General features: G+C 35.6%; 1 protein-coding gene across 2 annotated transcripts in view; it reads right to left on the bottom strand.

Annotated features, from left to right (window-relative positions):
- Positions 1-3,515: 3,515 nt before the first annotated feature.
- Positions 3,516-17,151, bottom strand: part of ATP1B3 (ATPase Na+/K+ transporting subunit beta 3) — a 29,747-nt gene continuing 16,111 nt past the window's right edge. The window contains exons 6-8 of one of the 2 annotated variants that reach the window (XR_003992859.1): positions 11,318-11,404; positions 5,748-8,024; positions 3,516-3,871 (exon numbers count right to left, since the gene is read on the bottom strand). Coding sequence is in view for 1 of the 2 variants with exons in the window: in XM_030495863.1 (XP_030351723.1) it covers positions 7,854-8,024; positions 11,318-11,404 (258 nt within the window). In the remaining variant the exon portion in view is untranslated. Of the gene's footprint in view, positions 3,872-5,717; positions 8,025-11,317; positions 11,405-17,151 lie in introns of those variants that run through there. The other variant, XM_030495863.1, reaches the window with a different exon arrangement.

Raw genomic sequence — 17,151 nt, 5'->3', positions numbered from 1 at the left:
AGCTCTCTTGTCATGTTTTAAGTCATGGCTGCATTTCTGTTTGTCAGAGTGCATTTGCTAGTTGCTGAGTTTTTATATGCAAGCCAGCCTACAGCAGTTTCCAGTAATGGCATCTTATGCAATTTCTGACCTACTTTAACACACTGGGGCACTTAGAAACACGAGATCCACTGCAGCAGCTTTCTGCTTGACTCTGTTACACTGCAGCAGGAAGCAAGTCTTTAGAGAAATAGACTGATCCACTAAAATACAGGTGACAAAGAAAAACAGACTTTAATTTTCAAGATATTTGTCAAACCATTAGGAGCATCCAGATCGATTGTCTGTCTTATTTTCAGCTAGAGAACATACACATTTCAAAAAGCTTGACTAGTCAAATTCAGTAAGCTGTTACATATACACTGACCTGTGTACAATTCCTGAACCTTTCCAGGCTACAGTTTCTTGAAGAACACCTTAAATCAGGGCTTGTGTGTGTTATGATGAAACACTACAGGGTCAGCAATATATAGATCTTTCCTTTTGCCCCACCAGATAACTATGTTGGAGACGAAAGCTGTTCTCTTCTAGACATCCTCCTGAACTCTAGCAATGAACAGAAGGTCTTTGAGGAACTAATGGTCTTATCAAAGAGGATCTTTGATATTCTTCTATTATCTATTCCACTACCAAATGTGAATAGCTGGGGAGCTAAACACAACTACTAAAGGAGATAGCAAACAGAATTATTCCCACTATTAATCAGCACTAATCTTTGAACAGGAGGGCAAGTAGCATAAAAAAATTGGGACAACTATCCCTTCATCTTTATTCTCTCACATGAGAAACAGGACTCGGATATAGTGATTTTAAAAGTAATTACAAGACATGTTCCACAGTGTGTACAGATTAAAATGTCTGACCACAGCTGTTTGAGTGCACCCGCAGACACTTGTCACTGCAAACAATGTTCAAGTTCAACATCTACAGAGCAGTTTTTTGTTTGTTTGTTTGGTTGGTTTTTTTTCCCCTCCCCAGAACAATCCTGGAAAGGTGTTTGTTTTGTGTTTCTTTTTTCTTCCTTTCCCAGTTCTGTTATTAAGACATCAGGAAAGTTTTAAGCATGGCTGAAGCAAACACAACACACACCATTACCTGGCTTGTATACCAGTACATGTGTAACCTGTGTCAGTACTCACAACAACTCTATTCTGACCTAGTGGTTTTATCACTTCTTGTATCTTCTTTGGCCGTTCTACATCCTGCATTAATGGAATAATGCTCTCTCACTTTAAAAATCTATAAAAGCTTACATAGGATTTTGACATTAGAATTTAATGTAGTTGATACTGTACAATCTTGATAACTGATTACTAATTTAACCCTATAGCACTTTTCCCCTGCAGACAAAATAATTAAATCCAAAGAACATCCAGTATTTTTCACCAACAGCTATTTTACCTTGTTTCTTTAATACAGTCATCACTCTTGCCCTGCCATTCCAGTATAATTTGTACCTTACTACTACAGTGCCCCTAATGATCTTGCTTTTACCATGTTTCTGAAATGCCTCAGCTTTAAGTGTGGATATTACTATAACAGGTAAACCCTTAAAACTACAAGCATTTTGATACATGTTTAATTTGGGGCCAGATACTTCTCTGTCACATTAAGGGAATTTTATGTAACGATGATTGGCCTCGCTGTGTTCTGGCTTTGTATCCCTTAAGGTAATTAATAAAATTAAGAGGTGTTTCAGGCTTCTCCTGTAGGTTAATGCATCACCTTGAACCTCAGTGCAAACTTTTCTATGCCTATAAGCTTCACTCTCATCTTTCATTTGAAAATTGTTTCAGTGATAGAAACCTCGATCAGTTCTATTCTGGCTGGAATCTACACTGGGAAAATATATTCCTTTTGTCCTGTAAGTTTTCTGCAGTTTTCCTGAATTAATTCTCTTTTTTTTTCTATATATTTTTCTAAACTAAGTGGTATATTACATGAAAAGGCTACTAAATGGGCTAGTCTTTTATCATACAGCTCTCTAAAAATCCCTAAACCCAACAAATTATATTTTACTTTTTCTCCTATCCAAAATGCTGTTGGTTTGCATGTAATTCACTTCAGATCTTCCAAACAATCTCTTAACACTTTCAACAAGCTTCCTTACACCCAACAAAGGAAATTACTATACAATCCACAGAAGCATTACAAACCTTTCCTGGCCTGTGCCTGACACCCAGCAAGTTCCCGAACAGTCCATTTTACATCCTACTTAACAGCTATTGTGTTACCTTTGGGAAAAGTCTCCTCAATCACAAGCATACAGAGCTATTAATTTAGACTGAGGGAACTACCTATAGGAACATTTCCCCTCTTTAAAAACTTACATCCTCCTGCCACACAATTTCCTTTCTCTTCCACAGCACAAGGGTTGTAAGCCTCAAGATGAGACTGCACTACAGTGAACCTGCAAATCTTATCAACATGAGCACAAACTTCTCCAGTTCAGGCTGTATAGCAGGCCTCAAGAGATAGCACTTGCTCTCACATTCAGTGTGTATCCATGTACCATCCACTGAAAAGACATATATATAAAACATCAAGTGAAGTAACTAAGACACTCCCAACCATCTGGAGAAATTTACCTGAATTCATCCTTACTTTTTCAGAGGTGGATTTATTTTCCCTTGTTCTCTTAGAAAGTCAACAACCAGATTCAGATCAAGAATCCCATTTAACCTTCTTTAGCAGCTAAACTCCTCTGTACCTTACTGGCTTGCTCTGCTGGGCTTCAGTGACTTGAAATGCTAAGGGCGAGGAACCAGGAGAAAAGCCTCAGTAAGCTCCTAACATTATAGCTGTGGCTATAGTCGGTTTTAAGTGAATAGCTCAATGAATTATTGAGAAGTTTGTGAAGTGATTTAGTAGTGGAACAAGAGAACAAAATAATGAGCTGCTACTATGCCTGCCACTCATGTAGCTTTTCTTAAAGAGTAGATAAAGATTTATTAACCTTATCTGTGTGTTGATTTGTTTTAAACTAACATTTAAACCAATTGGGCTGAAATGTACTAGTAAGTAGTGTTTAAATTAAGCAATTTCTAAACCCAGACAAATTTATAGAGGAACTTACAGAATTACAGATGCTGTGCTAATTCTATGCTAACCTCTACCTAAACTTAAAAGGCAAAAGAAGCAAAAATAAGGCAGTAGTTAACCAAAACCCATTCCTTATACTAAAACTCACTCAAGCTCTGATGCATTATGCTTTTTCTTATTCACAAGAACACTTAAAACATTCACACAAGTTGGTTGAAAGTAAAAGCCATTAAAATGCTTAAAGCATTAAGTAAGTGCATCTGTCCCATTTGTAATAAGGAGTGAAGCAGCAGTTTCTGAAGTTAGAATCTACAACCACAGCAGGTTTAAGAGAGACCTTGTTAGGGACAATAAGCCCTGGAAGAATTACCACTGTAGGGGCTCTCATGTCAGAAAAATAGGAACAGCATTATATGCTCACAAGTGACATAATATTTGGGTACTGGAAGGACACATTTTTATTCCATACAGCTGTAAAGCAAATTCAAAATACTCTAATCTTCTCTAACACTTGATAGACATATCTACAAGTATACTTTCTAAAATAAAATATGGAATTACATATTTTGTTTCAAATACATTGATACCTATCAGACCTTTTAAGGAATTGTTGCCAAATCCAGATTAAACTCTTGGAAATTCCCTTCAGTTATTCCAAAATCAAAATGAGGCAGTGCTTTCACGGCTACATGCAATACTCACTGTTGAGCTGCACCACATAAAAAGATTTAAGTACATGCTAGTGAACATAACTCTGAAACTTCCTTTATTGGCTCCTTTAGGTGCTTCCCTGAGATTTAAAGAGACAAAAAAAAATATCTTACTTTTAGTCATGAATTATTAGAGCTATTTGATCCAAACTCCATATTGACATGCAAGTTTCTGATAACTCTCATGTTGGCTGACTTTACATTAAGAATCACAGTCACCAAGTTAACAGACTTCAAACTGCAAAGACCTGAATTTTCAGCTTTTCTCTGATTTTCTTTCCTCCCATTTAGACAGGAGAAAAACTGTAAAAAATATCCTATAGAGGAACTTATTCTGATCTTTTGTTTTAAAATTTTATATTTATATATATTATTTATATTTTAACCAGACAATGACAGTACTGTATTTAACTGAAGGACAACTAACACTACTGTAACATCAAGTCTCTATGATGGAATCTGGCTACAGCAACACTGAATTCAGAGTCAGGTAACTTCGAAGGTATAAAGGAGTCACATATTTAGTGTGTGGCCCAACACCTGTAAGCAAACAAGCATCAGGACAAAGATTCATGATGTGAAACAGCTGAGGTTAAAAGTTACTTCAACTATTTATCCCCCCAGCATAGCTAATACAAGTAAAGTTTCTGATACAGAAGGGATATTCTTTAACAGTAGACTGGAAGGAAACCCCACATGTATTCTTTATTCTTACCTAATAGAAAAAAATTAATAACAAACCAGAAAAACAACTCAGTACTGATGTAGAGGGTGGGCTGAACTAAATACAATCATATTCTCTCAGTGTACAGCACCGTAAGAAAGCACAATGGCCTCAGACCATATCCAAGTTTGCAACAGCTTGTAGCAAACAAAAACCAGCGTTCTGCCTGTTGTAGGTCAAGTTTCTTCTACTCTCAACAAGCACAGATCTGACCTCAGGGCAAAACTGAGCAGTTGTTTCTGAACACATTTATGACTTCAATATTCTATTAATACAATGCAAAAAAAAAATCATGTCTAAATTAAAGATTTTTCATGGTAGCTGATATTAATAGAATGAGTTCTTCCATATGAGAGAAAGTGCTACTTTTCAGGTATGCTAACTACAAACATATTAACATAAATTCATTAAAAGGTAATTTAACAGTAAAATGAATTAGCATGAATGCTGACAAGTTTTAACGAAGTGCCTAAGTAGCAAGAAGATGAAAATTTCATTACCAGGTAAATGAAAACTCTGAATAATTGCAAAAAGATAAAACCTTCAGCTAATTTTGTCTCTATCTTCTCTTCAGCCTCCCCTCTAGCCCTGCATGTATGTGTTCATGTGTAGGGTGGCAGGGGGAGTGGGGCATGGTAAAGAGAAGAGGATACCTCAGCTGAATTGGACATAAGTAGGTTTTCATGGTGGTATAAAACAGCACCTGAAAAAATTGGCAGTTTCATAATGTTTAAAAGTACTTGTTCCAGACTCAAAGGCACTAAAAGTTACCCAATAAGACAAATAAATATCAGTATAAAAGTTAAACATTTCAGATTTCTGGTAACCAGGTAGTAAATTTAAGACTTTAATCATAATTTAAATTGAATCCAAGGAAACTTTACTGTAAATTTCTCATGAAGAAAACTAGTAATTTTATCATGTCCCAACAGTCAATACACCTGTTTATAAATAACTGCTAGATTGTTTAATTACTTGAATTCTTAAACCACTGAAGTAAAAATGAGAAAACAGTTCAATTTTTAATTAAATAGTTTTAACACTAGACTCATTACCTACATACTTTTTACATGCTAACTTTGATAGCTGAACCCTTTCACAAGTTTGGTGGGTTTTTTTTTCACTCCCTCCCCCCAACTGATAATCCTTATGTGATTAAATTAAAAAAACAAAAACAAAAAACAAAACACTTCTACAAAATCTAGGGAGAACAGGAGTTTATTGAGTTCTACCTGTCTGAAAAGTGCTGGTGAAGAGTTGCCAGTTCATGCTTTGTCTATATAGAGAAGTCAAAAGAGAAACTGTTGCAAAAGTCAGCTCATTTGAAAACCGTTTGTCCAGAACTTCTTATCATTCCTAAGTGACAAATGTGAAATTGTTTTACATCAAGCTAATCATTTTCAAATGCAACATCTATATTTTAAGTTCCCTCAAGACTATTAAAATACTTTCAGGCAGTATTAATATACAGAGAAGCAATTAGTCGTATCTTCAAGAACCCAGGTATCCAGATCTAAAAGTGCATGATTTAAAACATTAGTAATGGAATCTTTTGAAAGAACATTCTTTTTCAGTATTAAAGCATGCTATTATTACAAAAGTATCCATTGCATATTGTAGGAACAACAATTTTTTGTTTGTAGACAACAAAAAAGCATGCAGAATGGTATCAGATCAGTATAAATCTATTTTTAATGAGGCTCAAGATATTGTTCAAGTCCCATTAAGAGCAGCTTCTTCCAACTGTGCACCAGGGTAAGCTTGCCCAGGTGCTAAAAAGGTTTTGCACTAACATGGCTTTGACTGGCCTCAAACATTTTCAAAGCAGGACATTAAGACTAGATCTTGAACTTTAGTAATCATTCATATAATTTGTTTAAATAAAATATTAAAAACCACTGTAAGAATTAGGCATAAAAACATGTTAAGTAACAAATTTAGGCCTAACTAGCAGAACATATAGGTATTTACACAAATGCTGATCTGCTATGGTCTTCAATATTGAGAAGACATTAGAATGTGGACCACATGCTCAAAAAAAACCCAAGACCAAAACAAACAAAAACCCTGGGGAAGAGCAACATAAATCCCATGTCAGCACAACTGCGTTAGTTATAACCCAATATAACGGGTCAGCTTGGTTTAACGTGAGGAGCAGTCACAAATAAACCAGTCTGTAGTAATTTTAGCAACTCTATTTTAAATTAAATTGCAAGTAATCTACTCCGAGTTAATAGGATATTTCTATTAAGCAGCTGATGACACCACTTTTCTAAATGGATGATGAGGAAATACACAGAAAATCCAAGATGAAAGAGCAGATGACGATGTGAAGTGTGTTAAAATGATGCAACAAAACAGAGTATATAAATTAAACAGGAATGTTTAATAAAGACAATTATTTTTTCCTTATTTTTTTTTTTTTTTTTTAAACAGAGATTCTTCAGGAAATAGTTTAATTGGAAAATGAAAGCCTATTTCCACAATAGTGAGGCTGTTTCTTTCAAGCAGCTCTATTGTACAACTGTTACCAGGACCCTAAACAATTTTAATTGTTCTATATTGATATTTCTGAACTAAAAAGTTTTAAAATATTGTATAGATTTTATTTGTGCTCCACATATCGCAAGCAATTAACAACACAAAGAAAGATTCAACTCCTCAGCTAGAATACCAAACTCTATACCAAGTATTACATGTACACAATACTTGCACAGTGACAAGCACATGAAAGTACTAGTTGAGCACTTACTTTCATAAATCCATACCAATTCATAAAATCAATTCAATTCTCTCATGCCACCCAGTCTACAATTTAAGGCATCTCCACACAGCCATCCACCCACCCACTTCCATACAAACAATTTACGTTGGAGGTGTTTACTCTTACAAAAAAATCACTATGTCAATCAGGTACCATTTATTATTTATCCCTATAACTGTGTCAGCATTGAGATATGACAGTTAAACCAGTGTTAAATCAATACAATATTTACATAGCACAGCACATTAAGCTTGAGACACTCACTTGGGGGATAAAACCACATTTTAGAACAGGACAAAGGTCACCATTATTATGTGTTTGAAAACAGCTATTTACAGGTCCCTATAACATAACTATAGTCTGTACACTGTTCCAAGGGGGCAGGCAGAAGCAGGATAGGCATTTATTTTGAAGGATTTTAAACATACGATTTGGAAGCATATTATTATGCTACCCTGAATGCCATAAACCACCTTAACATTCTCCAAGGTGGTCTCATATCCTAAAATGGCATGTCCAGATGATACAAAACAGACAACACAATGTTTACTTTGTGGAGAAATTTTTACTCCAGCTATTCAATCATCTGAACTTTGAAGGCAATTCGTCCCAGAAACTTGTCACGGTCATCTTCATTTTTTAAATTAGGTGAGCCCAGGATCTTACACTCAATTGCTATTTCTTCTTTGGTACTGTTGGAGTTAATTGCTAGTTGAACAGCCACTAGAGGCTGTAAATAGTGAGCCTAGTAAACAGAAAGATGGGGAAAATATTTGAGATACCACAGTAAGTTAGCATTTAAATTAACATTTAATCCATCAGAACAGTTTATATAAGAGCTAATTAAGAACCCAGCTTTTCAAAGCTCAATCTGACTCATGTAAGACTTTCCCCCCCCCACCAAATTTGACAATCACGTATACATTATTATACTATTCCTTAACTAAAACATTCCACATAATTTAAGTCACAGTATCTTCAAGAGGCATATGATTTTACCCCTATTATATTAGGTCCATTTTTTTCTAGAAACCTCTACTTGAAACAGCCTCTGAAATGATAGTCTTCCTTCCTTATCCATTCCATTGTCTCTTCTTTTGGAGTTCTTTTGGGTTTGGTTTTTTTCATCTGCTACAGAACATAACTTTTCTAGAACAGTTTTAAGTGTTTTTTGACATGCCAAAACCATGATTCAACAAATACTAGTAAACTAGCTTCCTTTCCACCCTATCACATTTATTTTTTCAGCAACAATCCATTCTAACGTGTTTTTTATTTGATAGCTTTACACAGAAACCTTTCCTTGAACATTCTGACAATATCCTATATTCAGTCATATTTGGTGGAACAATTACAATTCTTGACTCCATTCCTTATAATAAAAATTAAAATTTAAGAATGAACGCAAAATTTAATTTTTTGTCAACCCAATATTATTTCTCAAATCCAATTCAATTAGGACAACTTAAATTCTCTTGTAAAGTGCCTATGAATTAAATAAGAGCTTATTTATTTTACACAGTTAAAGCAGCATTTCATCCAATATCCACAAAGTATTTCCATAATTTGTTTATATTTTTAGGTCAATACTGCTGACTGCTGATAAGCAAAATTAGTTATTTTCTTCGTAAAAATTCATTTAAGCCAGTGGACTAAATATCACACTATTTATAAGATACAGTATTATACAGATATAAGCCTTAAATTTTTATTGCATAAAAATTTGCATTAGATTTTTTTTTTCCCTGCTCATTAACTTAACCTAAAAATAACACAAATGTAGTAAGGATTCTATCATCTCTACTTCACTACCAGGGAAAGCACTACAGAATACTCAGTCTCATTTACAAAGAATGATGGCATGGAAGTTGATGTGCTAAAATCTTTCATGTTAAGCACTAGCATGAAGTAGACTGAGATAACTGCTTTCTTTGGATGGTGATTTTACCGAATCACAAATTTTCTTGTGCTCCTATAAATATCAAACTGGGAGGGGGAAATGCAGCTAAGCAAGGCACCCTCATAATTCTCTGGCTGTAAGGGTGATACACATACTGAGTTTTCTAAAAATCAGAAATACAGTTCTCTCGTTTCCTCAGAGAAGTCTTCTCATCACCAAGATTTTTCAAACAGGTGCACACATTTCTGTGACGTTTTGAAGACAGATGACACCAGAATGGACTTTTACTACATATACGATTTGGGGGGATCTGCATCCTCATTAAGCACAACAGATCATCTAAAAAAGGTAACATTCCCTAAGGTCAGGGAGTTGGGCTCCTTGTGCTGAGCAGCAAAAGGCAAATAAGCATTTTCTGGACCATGAAACTGTAGCTATTAGTACTTTTATGGCTCCTACCTTAGCACAAGAGCAGCAGGACTAGTTGAAACCACTTAACACCTTTACAGAATAAAGTAATTCAACAATTTCACACTAATATAAAAATTCTGTTCTATAGCCAAGGAATCAGTCCAGTCTCTTGAGATGTCGTTAAGTATCTCAACCTCTCACAACTCTTCTTACTGCCTCTTCTTATTCACAATATACTGATGTTATGAAAATTAAGCCCCACATAAGCAAGAATGCCTCAAACCACAGCCTCTGGTCTACATGACAAAGTGAACTTCAAAGGACATTGAACCAATAACTAAAAAAAAAAAAAAAAGTAAAAGAAGTAAAGTTTTTTCTTAATCCCCTACATCAAGCAAGGAATAGCATTGAATTTTGCCTGACTTCATTAGTCTCAATCTTTCCTTTTCCATCAGCAGAGCAGCAAGACAGGAATTTTGTCAGTAAAGCTCTTCATCCTGTCTTCGGTACAAACTAGCATCTGACATCTCAAGGTCTACTGATGCCGTATTTTGCATTTCTTAGGGAAGCAGTTCTCTCTTTCCCTATTCTTTCATTCCAAGAAGGGGATAAAGTATGCACTGACTGCCTGTTGGAAGCACAAGTTGACAGTCTTTTCTTACCTTGTATGTCTAAGAAAATGGTTTACCAATTCAGAAAGTCTGGCAACAAAATGGAAAACACAGACCTACCCTCAGTAACATGAAAGCAAATGCTGAAGAAAAATGAACTCCTTCCTCATTAGTAAAAGCCATGGGAGGACATAAAAAACCCCGCGTTATTTTAACTGCTGCAAGTATAGGGTACACTGGAAAAATATGTGATAAACGAATAATTTCCTAAAAAAATCATTTTTGGGAAATTACAACCAGCCACTGTGATATACTACAGATCTAATAGACTTACGTTTAAAAAGTACTTTTATCTTCAATGGTGAACAGTGAAAATGTTGATTAGCTTAATAACTTCGTCAATAAGAGGCAATCTAATTTTATATTTGATAGAAGGTACGGATTTTCTGTATGCAGTTATCACAAGTTGATGCCAGAAAAGAAAATGATAACTAAATTCAAGTTTGAAAAGAAATTGGAGTTTTAAGCCTATGTATTCTGTGTCCATAAAGTAGTGAGCTTGAGTTTTTTAAAACGTAAGTGTTATTGAATAAGAGAAACAAAATTTATCTCAGAATACAATGAGGATAGATGGAGCAAGCAAAGAAAAACAAAGAGAAAAAAAAAAAAAAAAATTATCTGCTACCTCGAAGTGCTTCTGCATGAAACAGCAAATAGAAAACACAACCACAGAGCCACAAAGAAATATAATCAACAATACTATAATGATTTATAAACTAAATATCCTATACATAACCCCAACGATTATAACCATTAGAAACTGTATTGTAATCTGAAGAACCAGTTTCCTTTCCCTGCATGCAAAAAGATCAGAAAAGATATCAGTAACCAAAATGCAGCAGATGGCCTTAATACTGCTAGTATACAGCCTCTTCTTCATTAGGACAAAGCCCAGTATATTTGCTTGTATCTGCTAAAGCATATCTCTAATCTGCGACATTTCTGCATATGTAATATTCCTTATGAGTACTTCATTACACAATATCAATCTGATATTAGTAATTGTAAATGTAAAGAGAAACAAAACATTTAAGACCATCATTAAGGCATACTTACATGCAAGCTTTTCCCATAGTATGGAAAGTACATTAAGTCAATCAAGCCTTCAGGAGGAAAATAATTTATTTCAACCATGCCTGCTTCCTGTGATTGGAGATAGCAACAAAATTAAAAGTTAATATCTGCTTACATAAAAATTAATACAAAATTAGAATTATAAGCCACTGATAAAATGCAAGATTCCTAAAGAAAGACAACTGAGCTACAACCTCTTAGAATAACTTCCAAAATAGATCTATTTTTGGCAAACAGTTACATGCTGCACACATCTGGTACAGTAAGGATTATTAACAGTAGTATTTAGTAATGAAGTCAAGACAGCTTGCCTTCATGTTTCTCTTATGAGTCAAAGAAAAGGGGAGGGTGGAAGAGGATATTCATTGCAATGGATAATTTAATAGCAACCAAAAAAACCCCCATACATAAGCTAAAATCCCAAGTATCCACAAGCAAGCTTGTAATTTTTGGTGAAGCAAGAGCACATCTGTATTTAAGTTAAAGTTAAAAATTAATTTCTGTTTAAAGCCAGGTTTTTAAGCCTCTCAAATTTGAAAAATAAAATAATTCACAAAGAACTATAGGACCCTCCCTGTAATGGTGTACTGTTCCCAACATCTGTTCAGCTAGCCTTGGCTTACAGGCTATCTAAAAGGAAACCCAAGTTTAAAACGATGATGTTACTAAAGTTTCTGTGTGTCATCACCACCTTAGAGTAACAATATACACATGATGCTTTATTGCTAGAATTTCACCTATAATCCCAAATCTTGTAAAAAGATTTGGATTAAGCTACCTACAAAGTTAGTGCCTAATTCCCAACTAAAGAGACACCCAAAGTGTAAGACATACAAAATATGTATATATGATTGAGCTGTCCCAAACACAGGCTGTTAGTACAGCAATACACAGACACATCTCCCTATACACAGTATTCCTCAGGACTGTGTATCCTGGCAGGACGTCAAACTACTGCAAGTTCAAACCACTAGGAAGTGCCCACATGTATCATAGAATCATAGAATGGTTTAGGTTGGAAAGGACCTTAAAGGACATCTAGTTCCACTCCCTGCCACAGGCAGGGACACCTTCCACTAGACCAGGTTGATAAAGGCCCCATCCAGTCTGGCCTTGAACACTTCCACGGATGGGCCTTCCACTAGACCAGGTTGCTAAAGGCCCCATCCAATCTGGCCTTGAACACTTCCAGGGATGGGGCATCCACAACTTCTCTTGGCAACCTATTCCAGTGCCTCACCACTCTCATAATGAAGAGGTTTTTTTCTTAACATCTAATATAAATCTACTTACTTTCAGTTTAAAACCATTACCCCTTGCCTTGTCACTACATGCCCTTGTAAAAAGTCCTTCTCCAGCTTTCCTGTAGGCCCCCTTTAATCACATGTATTGGAAGGCTGCTCTGAGGTCTCCCTGGAGCCTTCTCTTCTCCAGGCTGAACAACCCAAACTCTCTCAGCATGTCTCCATAGGAGAGGTGCTCCAGCCCTCTGATCATTTTTGTGGCCCTCCTCTGGACTTGCCCAGGTAGGTCCACATCCCTCTTATGTTGAGGGCACCAGAGCTGAACGCAGTACTCCAGGTGGGGGGGTCTCACGAGGGCGGAATAGAGGTGGGGGGAGTCACCTCCCTCAACCTGCTGGCCATGCTCCTTTTGATGCAGCCCAGCATATGGTTGGCTTTCTGGGCTGCTCTGTATAACAAGGTAAATATTACCACGATAAATGGAAATGCCACTAAAGCACCCCCCAAAATGCTAATGTATCTTCAGAACACTGCTTGTTCAGTGTAATTCACAAGTTCAGAGTGCACTAATAACTTTTATTGTTTTTCCTGTATTATCATATATAACAACTACAATTTTAAAAAGACAACACTACAAAGTTCAAAAGATGGCTGCAGTAATAGAACTAAACAAAAAAAGAACACAAAGATCAAAAAATAGTAAACCACAGGTCAAGAATACCTTCTTGTCATCTCCTCAAAAGAACATACAGTATGTTGTATAGGGTATTCTTGTTCCTTTGCAGTCTAAATTACTGCCACTCTTCAATATTTGTTTATTAAGTATTCTGAACCTTGAGCTAGCAAATATAAGTACTAAGTAGAAATGTGTTGCTTTTCACCATTATTATTTTATTTAAAGCTCATGCAGCTGAAAAATACTCATTTTCTAAATACATTCCTGAAATCAGAATACAGAATAACAAAAGAAAGATAAATAGGAGTAGAGTTTCTGGAGCAGCTAAACACAAGGCATGCATGCAGTCATAAATATATACGCATTAGTCTATCAGTGCAATAGCAGAAAGGTTCTGGGACATGCGATTGCCTGATTCATGCAACTGCTGTGGGTTTTCTTTCATAATTACTTAATATCCCTACACAATTAAAAATATAATATATATCTACTGGCTTTTAGTAAAGGTAGTTTTAACTTGAAAGAATACTGCTGCAAGATGTTCCAGCGCACATGAAATTGTACACTTCCATCTCCAAACTAAAGACCTAAACCGCTGATCTTCAAACTTCATGGAAACACGATCCTTTTTTGGCTTGTTTCTTTTTGTGGAGATCCTCAAGACTACAGCAGCTCAGTTCCTCCAGGGTGCAGGAGGAAGAACCAGCTGTAATTAGTGTCTGACAGTGCAAACACTCACTTCCCTAATCTACAGAAATTACAGTGATGACAACTAGCACTATGTGGGAGCAGAGAGAGAAGCATCCCCAACTATTAAGCCTGCTGCTTAGAAATACCAGATCTACCTAAAATTTTTATATTTAAAGAAAATCCCATAGGAAAAGTGCAAGGAGAGGAAAGAAGAATTGCCTCACAGAATGCTTGAAGAACAGGAATTTCCAAGTGAAAAACTGAAATGATGTTTCAGATGGCAAAGACTGGCAGGATGCATGGACAGAAGCTCTTAACCTTACTTTGTATTTGAGAGACTTGGCCTCTTCGTATTTTTTTTCCCCACTTAAAATTCAAATTGCATTATGTCCAGGCAGACACTTCTCCAAATTGCTCTCAATATATGTCAAACTAACTATAAAGAACAAAAAATATTTAAAAACACAAATGAAGGGGAAAGAAAAATTGGTAAAGAGCAAACCTGCAGGTTAAAAAAAGTCTGCTCTAAGATGAAGGGAATTTGATAGTAGGATTTCTGCTCTGCTCGATTAAATTACCTTTTAAGCAAAATCCATCTTTGTCACTCAGACATTAAAGATTTCTGATATAAAATTTAAAATTACTAGTAAGTTGTATTTGTACTATGAACTGCACAAATATGATATATTCCATGAAGCTAGCATTCAGTGCAGTCCACCCTGAATTCTTTAAATCCACAGTCACTGACAGCAATGCAGAAGGAAAAAGGAAAGAAAAAAAACAACCAAAACCCCCCCCAACCCCCCCCCCCAAAAAAAAACCCCAACAAGACAATCCATGACCACAAAAAAAATACACAAGGCCAAAACACCACAACAGAACACATCAGTTACTTAAAGATATGGTAAACACCCTGAATAAGAGAATCAATACAGAAGTACAAATGACCACTACATTTCAACTTCTGTTATGAGCCAGTATTTAGGGAACATTCAAATACAGTGGAGGAGGCAATGCAACTATAAATTTGTCTGCAAAATGCACAAAAGCCAGTGGGCTATCCTTCTCCACCTTTCCAGCGTGCACACAAGAGAGTCACAATGGATGTCCTGGCATCAACAAGATCCAGAAGAGCCACAACATATTATTTCCAGGTAAGCATTCACCTTATCCACTAGAGAAGAAGAAGAGACCATTACTCAGCACTCATATCCTAAGGAGTCAAAGAAATAAATGGAATTGGAAACAAGGCCTCACAAACTGATGTAAAGAACAGTGTAATCCTTTAAGTAAGAGCAATAAGGCATAACAGAAGCAATGGGCATAACAGAAAGAAGTGTAAAAATGAAGCATAGACAAAAGGAGAAAATTAAGTTGTTGATGTTGCTGCTTTGTGGTCTACAGAGATGGAGGAATTGTAACCAAGACTTAAGCTTTCCAAAGCAGTTAAATCATGATGAGCTATGGCAAGATTAGGCTAATTAAAGATAAAACAGATGCATTCAAAGTGGCAAAGCCTGACAAATATATTCCCTGGAAGTCGCTGAAGAACTACTAAGATTAATAATCTCAAAATTTAAAACCGCCACATCTATGTAGATCAGAGAATTTTAACTGGATATAGAAAAAAGCAGTACTTTGTATTCAAAGAAAGATGCAAGAAAATACATACCATAACATGCAATACAGTTTATTGGCAAGTATCTCAAAGGGTAAAAAAGTACCAAAAGACCCCCACCAAGATCAACTAAGTTGTTATCAAACTTATTCTTTTGCTAGTGAAATCAGCTAAGAGGATAAGAAAAAGCATCATCTCTGACTTGCTTAGTATAGCTTTTACCACTGTCACATAGAGACTGCCTCATCCATAGAAGAAAGCTGAAGAAATAGAATCATCATTAAACAGGATTATCACCAATATTTTATAAATGACTTGAATGTCAATTCTCAACACATCACAAGGAATTTTAGGTAGGAATGAAGATGACTATCCTGAACCTTATTCAGTGTTCTCAATACGGACTTGTGAGATGTAAAATAATGTTCTTACACTGATGGCACCTGTAAGAAGTTCGGAACACTTCAGAGAGCTGGATCCCATTAAAAGGATGATGAAAAACTATGGAGTGGATGGCAAAAATAGCAACATGAAATTGAAAGCTCTGAACTGCAAGAAATCACATCTATAGATACAGACTGGGAAATAACCAGAAGAAAGACCTAAATAGTAAAATTATTAAAATAAAGACACATTGTATTACAAATGGCAAATTCACCTCAAGAAACATTACTACTTCCAATATGATGACATATCGAAAAATTCTGCCATTAACAATATCTCAGCTAGAGGCAAGCTTCTGACCAGTTTGGGATACCACATTATGAAAAATTATAAACTAGAGAAGTCGAAGAAGAAAGAGCAGTAGTAAAAGTAGAAGGAACTTGCTTTATTCTAAAGAAATGAATAATTCCTCCAATGGAACAACATAAGAGTGGACACAAAGAAAACAGTCCCAAGTAAGAGAAAGAATCACCTTTACTTGCAACAGACTGTCATGGGGAGATCAAAATTTTCAAAACACTCCACCATATCAAATATTAAAACTTATGCCTACTACAGGTACCTAGGATGAAGGCAGGAGCACTTACAGTATTTATCTCATTAATTGCTGAAATTTCCCAGCTTACATTTTTATCAGCCATCTCAAGCTAAGAGCCATGACTCCATCCCTTGCTCAAGCTACTAACTTACCAAGGCTTTCACTGCTCCCCAAGCAGTCTAGGAAAAATACGCAGAAGTCAAAGTAATTATTATAGTTGCCATAAAAAAAGTCTGTGTAAATCCATTGGTACACAACAAATATGCATAGATTAGTCATTATAAGCAGTTTATACTTGATTTGAAGGCAGCTTTTACTTGAACAGTAACAGTTTCCACACTGTGTCTTACCCATTATTTATAAAATGTCTAAGGTGCACTTGCAGCATGGAGAAAAAATAAAAATACAGGTTATGAAATGGGAAAACAAAATGCAACTCACAATAAATAAAGAAAGAAAGAAAGAAAGAAAAAAAAGAAAGAGAGAGAGAAAGAGAGAAAGAAATAAAATCACAAATAACATGTATGCTTTTTCCTCAACTCTAGAGCAAGACAGGTAGTTCAAATCCATCTAAAGATGAAAGAACAACAACAACAAAGTATTTTT

The sequence above is a fragment of the Strigops habroptila genome, chromosome 8 (assembly GCF_004027225.2).
Source record: "Strigops habroptila isolate Jane chromosome 8, bStrHab1.2.pri, whole genome shotgun sequence".
NCBI classification, from domain to species: Eukaryota; Metazoa; Chordata; class Aves; order Psittaciformes; family Psittacidae; genus Strigops; species Strigops habroptila.
Note: the sequence above shows the minus strand (reverse complement) of the source record. Positions and strands in the feature narration are given on the sequence as shown.